The sequence below is a fragment of the Orcinus orca genome, chromosome 17 (assembly GCF_937001465.1).
Source record: "Orcinus orca chromosome 17, mOrcOrc1.1, whole genome shotgun sequence".
Classification (NCBI taxonomy): domain Eukaryota; kingdom Metazoa; phylum Chordata; class Mammalia; order Artiodactyla; family Delphinidae; genus Orcinus; species Orcinus orca.
In genome coordinates, this window is record NC_064575.1 from 40,597,237 (window position 1) to 40,611,966 (window position 14,730).

General features: G+C 40.5%; 1 protein-coding gene across 1 annotated transcript in view; it reads right to left on the bottom strand.

Annotated features, from left to right (window-relative positions):
* Positions 1-14,730, bottom strand: part of LOC125961703 (metabotropic glutamate receptor 7-like) — a 129,796-nt gene that overhangs the window by 104,275 nt on the left and 10,791 nt on the right. The window contains exons 3-6 of the mRNA XM_049700500.1: positions 7,624-7,705; positions 5,571-5,661; positions 3,609-3,657; positions 3,086-3,147 (exon numbers count right to left, since the gene is read on the bottom strand). Coding sequence (XP_049556457.1) covers positions 7,670-7,705 — 36 coding nt within the window. The 3' untranslated portion in view covers positions 3,086-3,147; positions 3,609-3,657; positions 5,571-5,661; positions 7,624-7,669. The remainder of the gene's footprint in view (positions 1-3,085; positions 3,148-3,608; positions 3,658-5,570; positions 5,662-7,623; positions 7,706-14,730) is intronic.

The window sequence follows — 14,730 nt, forward strand, 5'->3', positions numbered from 1 at the left end:
GTGTTGGTAAAGTTGGACAGCCTTATATAAACCAGTGAAGTTAGAACACATCCTTTCACCATACACGAAAATAAACTCAAAATGTCTTAAAGACTTAAACATAAGACATGACACCATAAAACTTCTAGAAGAGAACACAGGCAAAATATTCTCTGACATAAATCATACCAATGTTTTCTTAGGTCAGTCTCCCAAGACAATAGAAATAAAAATGAAAATAAACAAAGGGGACCGAATCAAACTTACAAGCTTTTGCACAGCAAAGGAAACCATAAACAAAATGAAAAGACAACCTACAGAATGGGAGAAAATATTTGCAAATGATGTGACCAGCAAGGGCTTAATTTCCAAAATATACAAACAGCTCATACAACTTGATGACAATAAAAGCAAACAACCCAATCAAAAACATAGGCAGAAGACTTAAAGAGACATTTCTCCAAAGAAGAAATACAGATGGCCAATAGGCACATGAAAAGATGCTCAACACTGCCAATTATTAAAGAAATGCAAATCAAAACTACCATGAGGTACCACCTCACACCAGTCAGAATGGCCATCATTAAAAAGTCTACAAATAACATATCCTGGAGAGGGTGTGGAGAAAAGGGAACCCTCCTACAACACTGTTGGTGGGAATGTAAGTTGGTGCAGCCACTGTGGAAAACAGTATGGAGGTTCCTCAGAAAACTAAAAATAGACCTACCATATGATCCAGCAATCCCACTCCTGGGCGTATATCCAGACCAAACTATAATTCAAAAAGACACATTCACCCTGATCTTCACAGCAGCAATATTCACAATAGCCAAGACATGGAAACAACCTAAATGTCCATCAACAGATGAATGGATAAAGACGATGTGGTACATATATACAATGAAATACTACTCAGCCATAAAAAAAAGAATGAAATAATGCCATTTGCAGCAGCAACATGGATGCAACTAGAGATTATCATACGAAACAAAGTATGTCAGAAAGAGAAAGACAAATACCATGATACCACTTATATGTGGAATCTAAAATATGACACAAATGAACCTATCTATGAAACAGAAACAGAATCAGAGACATAGAGAATAGACTGGTGGCTGCCAAGGGGGAAGCAGGTGGGAGAGGGATGAACTGGGAGTTTGGGATTAGCAGATGCAAACTGGTATATATAGATTGGCCAAACAATTGGCTACTATATAGCACAGGGAACTATATTCAATATCCTGTGATAAACCATAATGGAAAAGAATATGAAAAAGAATGTATATACATATGTATAACAGAGTCACTTTGCTGTACAGCAGTAATTAAAACAACGCTGTAAACCAAGTATACTTCAATAAAAAATAAGTTAATTAAATTTTTAAAAAGATTAATTCCTTCAGAAGAACAAGTACTACACATTCACAAAAAAAGCACCCTTTGAAAGTTTAAATTTTTGAATTTCTTTGCCACTTCCTTAGTTTTGATCATCTTGGACAATATATTTTTAATCCTGACGTTTAAAAAGAATTGTGTTTCAGTGTTTGCTATCCTTAGAGAGACAAAAACAGATAAGTACAACTAAATACTTGTTTTTCAAAAGTCTCAAAAGTATAAGGGAAATGAAAGTAATTATATCTTCAAATGATTTTGGGGTATGTTTCTAATCTCATACTTCTGATGCGATTCAAGATGAAAACTGTATTAAGACATTTGAGACATGCCGCATTGGTATTAAATGAATTTAATTTTGTGTAAAGTGGCAGAAATATTTTCTTCAGCAAACATACCTGCAGATATAAAATCACAACCATAAATCTACAAAAAAGCAAGCTATTGAATGAAATCTGATTATTTCCCTGCAGTATGGATCTGCTAATAATTTAATTTACTATTTGCTAACAGAAGCCAAAATTTAAATATACATATATATATATATGTGTGTGTATATATCTATCTATTCAATTTTAAATCATTCATATATATGAACAACTATACATACACATATATAACAATTGTTCATATATATAAACAATTTAAATTAAAGAAAGTACATCTGGTGGCCTATTTTTTCCCCCCGATTTCTAAAGAACACCATATTCTATTCTAGGCAGTGGAATGTCAATCCACCTTAAGGGTTGTTCAATGAGCATATCTGAGAAACCACTGGTTTAGCCAATGATGTACTTATTGAGGGAGGCCCTAGTGCCAGTCAAGAGCTTATCCACAGGAGAGATAAGAAGGTACTTGTTTGGTTTGTGAAAAGAAGGAGTAGTGAGGAATGGCAGGTAGCTGCAGGCTGATGACACGTGATGTCCGTATATATGTAGAACCAACACACCCATAATTGCACCCATTTTCCATACCCAAATCCAAAGCCTTTATATCATTAATCCCAGGCAAAAATGGTAAGATTCATGTGTGTTACTATCCCACGGCTTCAAGATGCCTATAAACTCATATGAGTATGTCTTAGTTTTATCAGTGGAGGACAAACCAGGCTTCTATCACCAAGCCCCATTCCATAACAGGCAAACCAGTCCAAGACTTCTCTGAGTGCTGCAGGAGAGTCCATGGAAGGGGCGCTCACTCCACTGTGATGCCTAAAATGCCTTTGCACAGAGCAAACATTCAATACATGCTGAGTGAATGAATGAGTGAACTGGCTCATTTCAGGGAAAGTCCATTCAACAGGCTGGCATTCCTTCCTACCCATCTTAACTGTTAAGCTTGCCATCAGACAAAAATTTAATTATAAAACGTTAGAGCTGAGGAAATTTTAGAAACTATCTACTCTCCAGAGGTATACAACTTTAATTTCGTGGTAAAAATCACTAGGAGTGATTTAGGAGTCTATCAGACCTGAGTCCAAATTCCACATCTACCATATTTTGGTGAGCAAATAACTACTTCTGAGGCTCTGTTCCATGTATGCATTATGGGATATCATAATAATACATACATTAATTGTATGACTATCAGGGGATGAAATGACACAATCCATTTGCCATGGTCGGCTAAGTAATTTGCCCCAAGTAAGCACTCAAGACATTAACCAATATTAATAGCGGAGAGATGAAAACAAAACTCTGGGACTGATGCCTACCCTAGTGGCCTCAGTGGTCATAATGACTTTCTTCCATTCAGCCTGCTCTCTTCTCACTAAGACTAAGGAAGAGAAGATGAACAAATTAGGAATAACAATTTGAAAATGGTTTTATACTCCCTGGATGAATGGAATTATAATAAAATGATTCATGAGTTCTGCAGAAATATGATGAGACTTTAGATCTTTATGTTAGTTCTCTACAAAACCAATTTATGGCCCTAAGATGTACCTTCCCACCCAGCCCCATCCTTATCAGGATCAAATATCATTGTAAATGGAAAAGTCAACAACACCTAATCAACAAGCTAAGTTACAAGCCAGTGAAGTCTCGGAGCTTTGATAGAGAAAATTCAGATTTATCATTATATGTAAAAATAAGATGATATGAAGAACTCAATCTAAAAAATATTACCTGGAGATCTATAATCTCTACAATAGTGCTATAAAAAGTAAAGAGCTAGAAATCTATTTCGATGGTTTTCCTTATAAGAAAGCACTATCTGTATAACTTTTAATGTACTATTGATGAGAACAATTCAACAAAATTCAAATAAATATCTGCAGATGTCCTACAAGAAGAAAAGAACAGAGTTAGATGTGACAGGGGATAACTGGACTTCAGGATGAGTAAGACCCTATACTTGACGTCAATAAATTAACATGAAATACAGTGGATGAGTCATGTACAGAATGTCAGAATTCTAAAAGGCCAAGCTAAGTACCAAAAGGAACACGTGGGGACTCTTAAGAAGGAAATAAAATATTGGTTAGTTGATTACGAAAAGGCAGAAGGGAGTAGGTTCCCTTTGGCTGCTCTTTGAAGAGATCACTTCCTTTCCCCCCTAGTCCTGAGGCTAGGGTGGCATGGGCAATAGAGGAATGTGGGGACTGAGAATCATTTCTACTCTCACCAGAGTGGCTGGAAGCAGATTTTCTTACCAGGATGTAGTAGTATGCTAATATTTAAGGGTTCTTGAGGTCAGAGAGAAGGGTTTGAATACTCCGGCTCCATCTCTTGCTGTGGGTCAAGTTTCTTACCTTTCCAACACCTCGGCATCTTTATCTGAAAATTGGGGACGATGATAATGTCTCCCACCTGAGTGTGAGAACTATATGATACAGTGCATACGCAGGGCTAAATTTGGTGCCTGGCAAACAGAAAGTGCTCAGTACGGCAGGCGAGTGTAGTGACAATAAAGGCAAAGATGACGGGGGTAGTGCCGGTGTTGCTTCTGCCCCCAGAACAGGCTCTGACTGGGAGAGAGTTAAAGCACCTTTGGGTTCATGGGGGTTTATATATAAGCAACGGTTGATCAATGTGAGCTGGTTGTCCAAATGATTATGTGCAATCTAAGAAAAAAATGGGCCTCGGATCTGCTCAGCTACTTAATAATATTAGCAGCGGGAGTAGTCAAAGAAGCTAAATTTTATTACGTGTTTATATGCCAAAAAACGTGCTGAACGTTTTAAAAGGATTTACTCACTTATTACAACTAGGCTATACGCTAGGTCCTGATAATGTTATTCGTCTCTTTCAGATGTTGACTGAGCCTCAGATGGGTTACAAAAGCACCTAAGATCCCGTTGTCAGTACATGACGGAAATGAGTTCAAATCCAGCCTGTCTGCCTTGTTCTTAATCACTAAGGTATGAAATTAAGCATGTTGCCCTTTGCCTGATTCTCCTTCTGAGGCCTGAATATTTCACTTAGCTCTCTGAGTGCAGAAGAGAGAAAATTCTCTCTCCTTGACCCAACTTGGCATCAATACCCAACTCCCCTTCTCAAAATGCGTTGCTTCAACGAGCAGCAATGAATGCCGGGTCGTGGACCAGTCACCTTGATGACTAAGAGTCAGACACTAGGGAAAGAAAATGCTCTGTGACAAACCTACCCTTGTACAGAAACAAGACAGAAATGGGGGGACAGGGCAGAAGATAATGGAATAAGGCATAGGAAAAATAGCACCTGGCATCGTGACAGTAATAATAATAATAGTAGTAGTAGTAGTAATAGTAATAATAATAGACTTTACTATGCTCTAGGCATTGTATTAAGTGCTTGGTGTAAGTGACTTCATTTTAATATTGACAACAAGTCTATGGGGATGAAATATTATTAACATCATTTTATAGGCAGGAGTATTGAGGTTCAGGTAATCAGGTAAATTGCCCAAGCTCATATGGTTAGCAAGTGGAAAGCAGAGATTTGAACCAGCACCTACACTCCTAACCATTATGCTATAACCATTATGCTGAAGACATAACAATTCCAATGGTCTTTCCCCATAACCCACTCCTGCACTCCAGACTTAAATAGTCCAAGATCAAGAGAGAGCAAGCTTGGAGTTGCCACTCTTCAGTGAGTGTCAATCATTTCAAAACAGTGTATTTGCTCACAAGATGCACTTCCTGTGATAATCTTCTCAACCAGCTATCAAGAAACAGGAAGCAAAGATTCAAGTAACAGTATGTTCCTACTTACGAGGAAGGTGGGACAGCACAGTTGATACTGGGCTTAACTGTTCTGGAAAACGTGGTCCCAGTAGGCATACACGCTGGTACATTTTCCCCACCTACCAAATACAAAAGAAGTATTTCATTTCCATGTTGCTCTTCAAAGTTCCACCTCATTCGTGCCTGTCATTCATCCTCTGGCCTCTTCCTGTCTCCATTTCTGTACAGAAAGGTGCTGAGTCTCTGCTCTCGGATACGAAAAGGGTGTGTTAGGAGAGGGAGCCATGGTACCTCGATGTCTTTTTTTTTTCATCTTAATTCTATTATGCCAACTCCACTGAACTTAATTAGAGTGAATACAGAATTACACAATTACCCTCTGTTCTATTCTTCAGATGTTATATTTTGATAAAATTTACGACATGCTGCTCTCCCCTTGAACACCAGATGAACACTAGAAATGGATGTGTGTTGACATAAAATCTGTTATAATTACAATTCAAGTATAGCTTACATAATGATAGTGTTAACATAAAATTATAGATGTGTAGAGACAACGTGGTCATGCATTTTTTAGTATAAGTACATGCTTAGACCAATATCTGTTAGCGGAATGAAGGTGGAAGAGAATTTTGGTTAAGCCCCAAAGGCTGTTTAAGGACTTGCAGATAGCTAAGGGGAACTCAAAGACCAGTAAGATAATATTTCCCCTGCCATGTTTGCAATTGCAAAGTGAAGGGAAGATGTGAAAGTAAGTACCCCTATGGAAATTACAAGACAAGTACATTTTTTTCCTTGAGTACCTGGGTAAATGCTTAAATTCTAATGTATATCAGTGATGCAAATTTTCAACTGAGTTTGATAAATCATAAAATAATAATTATACATATATGTATATAAAACTGCATGGAACTAGGCAGTTCAGAATTACTTCTAATTAAAGAGGTACCCTATGACAACTAACTTAAACCTTACAAAATATGGTTCCAAGTACCCTATCAGAGTGAAAAGCAGGAGACTGAAAGGTTTATTGTAAATGTTTGTAGTCATGGTGTCTTAACTAAAACTACTGTGTCACAAATACTATTAAAATAATTGTGACATTTTATTCACTTTTACTGCAAACAACAAAACAAACTATAGGTATTTTTTCATTTCAGGTAATTATTTTAGCTAACAGTTATTAAATGTTTTGAGAAGACACAGTGCTAATTGCATTACTTCATTTTATCTTTAAAATAGCGCTTCCATGTAATTATTCTTAATATCTCCATTGTATTACAGTGTATCTCTAGTTTAGACCTTTCTTCAGAACTGCAGACTTGTGTATCCAACTGTGTACTCAGCATCTCTACTTGGACGTCACGAAAACATCTCAAATCTTATACCTCCAAAACTGGTCTTTAATCCCCCAAACATGCTCTACCCCAAACTTTTTCCATCTTAGGTGACAGTAACCACACCTTTCCAGTTCCCCAGGCCCTACATCTCGAATTCACCCTTGACCCCCTCTTCCTTTCCATTCTTGCATTCAATCTACCACGAAATGCTGTCAGAACCTTCCCAATGTGCCACTTCTGAGAATTACCAGCCGCTAGCAGCCTGGTGCAGGCCACCAACATAGACCTCGAGGATCCTGTAGTCGCCTCCCGAGATTCTCCCTGACTCCACTCTCTCCCCACATCCTCAAGACCACAGATAGAGTTATGCTTTTCAAACAAGAGACAGTTCATGCCACACCTTGGCTAAAATCGTGCCCCTGGCTGCCTACATTTAGAGTAAAAGACACAATGCATGTGATGGCCTCCCAGGACTTACCCAATCCATCCCATCACATATCCGACCTCCAGCCCTCCTGCTGTCTCTTCCTCCCCACTGACTAAGTCAGCCAGGGTGGCCTCCTTGATATTCCTCCAAGCTGCCCGGCATATTTCTGCCTTAGAGTTTTGGGACTGGTTATTCTTGCTCCCAGGGAGTGGTCTCCCCATCATACATTCTGACAACTCCCTCACTTCAAGTCTTTGCTCAAATGTCAACTTATAAAATCCACCCTGACTACCCTATTTCAAATCAGAACCTACCTGTACACTCCTCCAGCACTCCCAACCCAAGCCTCTTCAGTGAGCTTCACATCCTTTTCCTTATCCCGTAGCGCCCATCAACCTGTGACAAAGCATAGAATTTATTTATAACATCCGTTTCCACACGAGAGTGTAAGGAGGGAGAAAGCATGCAAGAAGGAGCACGCAGGCAAAGGCTCTTGTCTAATTTATTCATTGATACGTCCAAGCATAGAGAACAGGAAGATGCTTGATAAATAGTCCTGAAAAAGATACAGATGAGGAAACTAGTAGTAAAGCTCAGAAAGTTTAAGTAACTTCCTCAAGGTTCTAGAGCTAGAAGAGAGTCACAGTAGAATTCACACTTGGGGATGTCTAACTTCAAATCTCTTAGCCTCTCTGCTATCTTTTTTTTTTTTTTTTTCCTCCTTCTTTGCGGTATGCGGGCTTCTCACTGTTGCAGCCTCTCCCGTTGCGGAGCACAGGCTCCGGACGCACAGGCTCAGCGGCCATGGCTCACAGGCCCAGCCGCTCCGCAGCATGTGGGATCTTCCCGGATCGGGTCACGAACTCTCAACCACTGCGCCACCAGGGAAGCCCCTCTCTGCTATCTTAAGTCCATGCAATTCAGGATTTGTTTTAATCAGTGCCATGGAAATTCTCACTCCACTGAATAGGATCACTAAAGTGTTCTCTGTCTAGATTTATATATATATTTTCCATTTAAACAAAGGAAACAGAAGAGGGGAATTCATCATGGGTTATTGCGGTAGTTTTACAGCAATGTTAGCAATAATGACATTTAAGTAATAGTGATATTTAATGATAGCATAATAATAATAAAATAATAGCTCTTAAATGTATTGAAGACGAATCGCATGCTAAACTCGGTGCTAAAATATTTCCATGTATATTTTGTGCAAAATCCTTATGAATATTCTATCAGATGAGCTTTATGTGTAACTCCACCAGGCATACTTCTCTTATTCCGCTTTCAAAGATAAGGAAATTGATGAGAAGTGTGGTAACCGTTTGATCAAGATGAGACTGGTAATAAGTTGTGAGTATGAATTTAAATTCAGGTCTAACTCCAGAATTTGATTCTCAATCCATACATGAAAATTCTGATAATTCCTTTGATAAGGGTATGTTCTCTCCTGGAAAACATCCCCCATTATGTCTGCCTGTGCTCATACCTTCAGGACACAGTCAAGTTTGAAACATGATAAAAATGTTTAAATAGTGCGCTTTAATAAATGGAAATATTTTCATCTAAACAATAACACAAAAAGGCAGGCTGAGCCCTTTGAAGTGGCTTCGTTGCTATCTGCCATCCAGAACAAGAGAAGGAATCAACAGCTGCAGAGTAAAGAAAGCATGAAACCCAGAGATGGAGGATTCTGTAAATGACCAATTACAAGACTATTAAGCCACACTTTCATAGCAAGAGGCAAAATATTCCATTAAACTGAAAATTCTTCTACCCCTCACTCCAAGGCCCACACAAACATTAATGTTGCATTTATTAGGATGTATTTCCTGTGCTCTATCAACTTGACTTTCAGCAACTGTATTAATACAGTCCTTTCACTTTGCACATATATCTGAATGATGAATTCCATTACTGGAGTTTTGTAGAAAGAGTGGAGTGAATGAAGTAAAGTTTGGGAAGAGCCATCATAATCCATAATGATGGGCACTGAATCAGGACAAGAAGAAACCTCTCTTCTCATTTATTTGAATGAAAATTCTACTATATATTTATTGCCTCTGTACAGGGCCATCTGTTGAATAATGGAAAACAAGCATCTTTCATTTGGAGGTAGGATTTGTGTGCTCAAGTTTCGATGGGCCTGCAGAATTAATCTTGTTTTAGAAATGAAATAAAATGTAATTTCTTACTGTAAGTAAATGTGGTTAAGCAACTGGCAACTTTGATGTCTTTAAATCACTGCAGTTTCAGGGTAGGCAAATCTATAATTATTTCAAGCACTTCTTTATTGGTGCAACAATTGCGCAGTGTACATAGTGGTCAACAACCTGGGCATTGTCAGACGACTCTAAGTTTGAATCTAGACTTTGCCACTCACCAGCTATGTGACTTTCAGCTATGAGAATCACTTTCTTCAGCTTTACACTGTGGATTATTATATGCCCTTTGCAGAACTACTGTAAGAACTAAATGTATATGGGCACAGTGGCTCACAGTAAGGGCTCAAATTAGTACTGTGGTCACTACTAGTAGTACTGAAAAGAAATTAGAACTTCTATTCTCATAAAGTGGGATATGTGTCCCTTTATCATTGTAATTTCATATCATTTTACTTTTGACCTTATAATTTAATAGCTTGATCCAAGAAACATTTAGCAGTAAATATAATTGAAAGAAGATTACCTGTCAAGCATGAAATACTGTAGTATCAAGTGTGCTGGCACAATACTCTTCTCAGATAATTAACCTGTAAAAATATGTTATTGTCTTCTTTTTAATTGAGCACATTGAACATATATATTTACTGTGCCAATTGGCGAAAGGTCCATTAATTAATCAGTCTAACTATATGTTGCATAAACGTCTTCTAAACATAATCGTATATGTATTTTATTTGTTGGGAAAATGTGTTTGAGATTGTTCTTTTCTGCCTATTTAAAGTAAAAGAGGATGAGAAGTAGAGTTAGGCTTAATGTACTTCGTACTCCATTTGCCATGAAAATGCTTCTGTGCCCTGGAGACAACAACAAAAGATTTGCTTTAATGACAAGAATCAAGTATGTTCTAAAGCTTCCAGGTAGGAGGCGTATAGGTTGCAGTTTATATCAGAAGTCTTTGCTCTCTCTCTCAACTGCATCTAGATGGGAAAGATGTGGTCACAAGTTCTTCAAGGTGATATAGTAAATGTTGGAAAAGAGGGGGGTAGGAGGCAGAGTTTTGAATATCTCAAACCTGAGCTAGAAGGATTTTATTTAAAGAAAATAGCGGATATTATTTTTCACTTAAGGAATGCCAGTCAGCAAACCTGATATTAATGTAGGAAATTAGCTCTTTTAGCTATGATGCTTTCAAATGCACATGGCTGAAAACAAATTCAAAATAGTCAAAGGAAATTTAAAAACAAAAACCAAACAACAACAACAACCTCAACAAACAAGTACTAGAAATTCAGGGAGGCAGCCATATTCAGATACAGTTGGATCTGGACGTTCCAGAGTATCAGCAGGGTTCCAGCTCTCTCTCCATCGCTCAACCCTGCTTATCTCTGCAAGACTTTATTTTACAGAAAGTCTCTCCTTGTGCTGGATGGTCACTGAGAGTCCCAGAGTCATATCTCCCCAGCTTAGAAATTCCAGAGAGAAAAGACAATTCTTCCATTTTGCTCTGAGACAAAAGTCCTGGGGAGCAGTCTGATAGACTTAGCCGAGGTCAGATGCCTACCCATGAGCCAATCACCTGCTTTACTGGAGTTCAGTCCCTGGGCGACTCATCCCCGGGGCTCGTGAGGAGGCAGGATGGCATTATCTGGCAGTTCTCCAAGAAAAGCCTGCTGTTTTTGTAAGATGAAAGGGGAGAGGACATGGTTAATGAAACCTGTATCTGTTTCTGTAAAATCCACAGAATCATACTCCCTGTCCTGTGTCGATGACCAGGCAGTAAGCTGACCCAGGAGGTCATTTTTCCCACAACAGTCTTTACATATATGACTAAGGAACACACTGGTAAAAGAATATGGGAGAAAGTCTGAGTATGACAAGTCAGCTAGACTGATAGTAACTAAAAAAGCTGTGTGAAAATATCCTTAAAAAGTTGCCCCCAACTCACTCAAAGTCCAAAGTTGGATCTGGAAATACAATGTCATGGAGTTTGGATAAGAACAGGTTTTCTCCAAGCTGAACGATGACACAGAGATTAGAGACTTCTAGAAACTATACTTTTTCAAAGAAAAAACATCACATGAGAAAATGAGGCCTAGAAAAATTAAATGACTTAAGCTAATTAATGGCAGGACTGAGACTAGAGTATACTTTGTGTAATTGGCTATGGTCTTTTTTTTGTTTTGTTTTGCTTTTGTTATCACTTCAGAACGAGACAAACTTAAAGAAAGGAAACACAACCAAAACTCAGTGGTTGGAAAAGAGATGGATGTGAACGCCCACTTGTTTCTTACGTATAAAGTTACCCCTCGCAGTGTTTTGGAGGAGAAAACGCTGGCTCTTCCCAACGTTGGTTACATACACAAAGATTCCAAAGACAAGACAAGTGCTTTGCAAACAAAGTAACTAGAACCAGCTCAGGCGTCCCCGCGCCGGGTCCTACGTTCCACGGTCAGAACCACCAACTGTATCCCCCCGGGGAACAAGGTGATTCAGAAAAGCTGGCGTCTTCAGAGAAGGGAGAAAACTTAGCCGGGAAGAGAGGAGAAAACTTGCTCAGCTTCTTGCTGGGGTCTGAAACGATCCCAACAGAGTCCTTAAACCCCTCAGGTTTCCCCAATCAAGCACCCTCGCCCCCAACCTGGGCCACCCCAGATCTGACTATCAGACGACAGAAGTCTGCGGACGCACGGAGAGCTGACCACCCCACGAGAGGAACCTACGCGCGGCCGCACCCACTCACCCGCCGCTCCCCGGGAGACGGGAGACGAGCCCGGGGTCCAAGTCCTGGGCGTGGCTGACTGACCCCTTTCCGGGCCCAGCTCCAGCCCACCTCGGCGCGGCCCGCCTGGGCGCCGCCATCTTGACCACGAAGGGGGCCTCGCGCCGGAGGCCCCTGAGCGGGCGCCCTGAGCGGAGCCGGAGCGCCGGGGAGGCCCAGGTCGGCGCCCTACGTCCCCCGCGTGCTCGCGCCCCTTCCACGAGCGACGAGAGTCCCGCACGCAGCGCCCGACCCAGGCTTCCCCGGAACCGGCGCCCCGCGCAGCCCGCACCGCGGCTCAGGCGGCGCCGAGGGCGGCCCGGGCGGAAGAGCGGGCGCAGGGCACGCGCTCGGTAACCTGGCAACGCGGAGCAACCCGGCGTCCCCGGCGAACCCCAGCCCTCTAGCGCGAGGAAGCACGGACCCCCGCACCCGCCGCCCAGCCCGCGCCGCCCCTCGGTCGCTCCGCCCGCCGCTGCCCGCTGGCTATGGTCTTTTAAATCCATGATACAACGTCTATATGTAACAAATCTGTTAAACCCTAAATGTTTATGATATTCAAGTAATCCAGTATCTGAATTATTCTTGAAGATAAAACATCCAAAGACTTCTTAATTGTATGGGTATGCATACATAAAATACACGTGGAGGTAACTTCAAATATAGTATGTGCCTGTCTCTATTCCTTCCCTCTCCGCTCTTCTAAAAAATGCCCCTTTAAAAATTGCCCACTCACCATCTGTTAGGTAAATTTGCTGAAACACACAGTAAATGTGGAGACAGAAATTGTTATAGAGACTATTCCAAATGGCACTGACACCTGTATTTATGAAATTTTTAAAAGGGTAACTTAGAGTTGTTTTTTTTTTAAAATCCCACTATAGTAACACCACATCATCCTAGGTGCCCAGTTCTATCCAATTACATAAGATGGAGAAAGAGAGAGAGAGAGAAACAGAGAGAGAGAGAGAGAGAGGAGAAAGAGAAAGAAGAAAGAAAGAAAACCAAGTACTTATGTATAAAATGTTGCTGCCAAAGTTTGAGATTATACTCAAGCATCAATGAACAGAAGGAAAACACTTACAAAATTACAAATGTATTTCATTTATGGTATGAGGGACACAGGTTTAGATTTGCAACACGCTCCCACAAGGGTCAAATTGACCACTTTTTTCTATCTAGTTGCTCTTGAAACAGATGCCATTCAATTCCAAGTCTATAGCTTAGACCATGTCACTGCACATGAAATATTGTTCATTCAGAGTCAGCACATAGCAAGAGTAATTTATACTCTCAGAGTGTTTGCTCTCAAGTCAATAGCAGAGAAGCCTTGAATAAAAACGTTCCCATTACTTTCCATTGTAATAGATCTTACTTATAGCCCATGAAACAGTGGTCAGGGGAGATTTATTCTTTGGACACCATATTATATAATCTCTCCACTTTAAGCCATCCCCCACTCGGCGATTATTTTTTAAATATGTTACTCGTAGTCAATATTAATTTACATTTAATCTTTCTTAGCATTAGGAGAGTATTATTTTGTACAGGCTCAGAAACAAATCTCCCGAAATTCCTCCCTGATGCTCCCTTCAGGCTGAAAATGCATTGCAGGGTGGCTGCAGTGACTTAATTCTAGTTGGCAGAGCCCTGGCCACACACTAATTTCATTAGCCTCAAACTCCTGGATTTGAAAGATCCACTGAATATGATTCCTGTCCTCTGACATGTCACTTACTAACCAATTCAGTGTGCATACAGAGGAGAGAAAGGACTTGCTCAGCTCTGGCCCACCGGCAGGCAGATGAGAATTCCCAGTCAGAGACACTGTTTACATCTGAGTGGTCATTCTTGCCCGGGTCCTCATTTTCAGGAAGGAACTTCAATCCAGGCTTTGCTGGCAGCTGCAGCATTTGTTACATCCATTACTAGCTCCTTGTTCCTTCCTGCCCCCCAGTGCTTAGCATCCCCCATTTCAGTCACTAAGTCTTCCTTCCCCCAGCCTAGAAGCTTACCTCACCATAAATTTTTATCTCAAATGATAGGTTTGGCACAGTCCCCACAGCAACCCACAGGGACTGGGGAAAAGAAAACTCAAATCTCTGGAGAGCTAAGAATTCAACCATTTAGAGGAGTTTCTTTTATACAGGACAGTCTTCATTGAGCTGAACCCTGCAATCCCAGAGAAGATTCACCTACCCGTTCTTTTCCTCTTTCCCTAAAGTGACTGTGTCTTTGAACAAGGGGTCTGTGTTCCACTATTCTCTCTATTCATTTTGCAGGTTTACAGAGGCTGGGAAACTGGGGGCTGGACTTACATGCCAGGAGCTTCTAAGATCACACGCAAAAATAAGGCTACTGGAAGAGATTGTTGGAATCTATCTCTGTATATTTGAACATGGGCAGTGGTTAACCAGGATGCTCACACCAAGCTTATATCCAGCTTGCAGCACAAGCTACAAGTTGGTGCATCCCTCCTACTACCAGCCTCTTCTCAA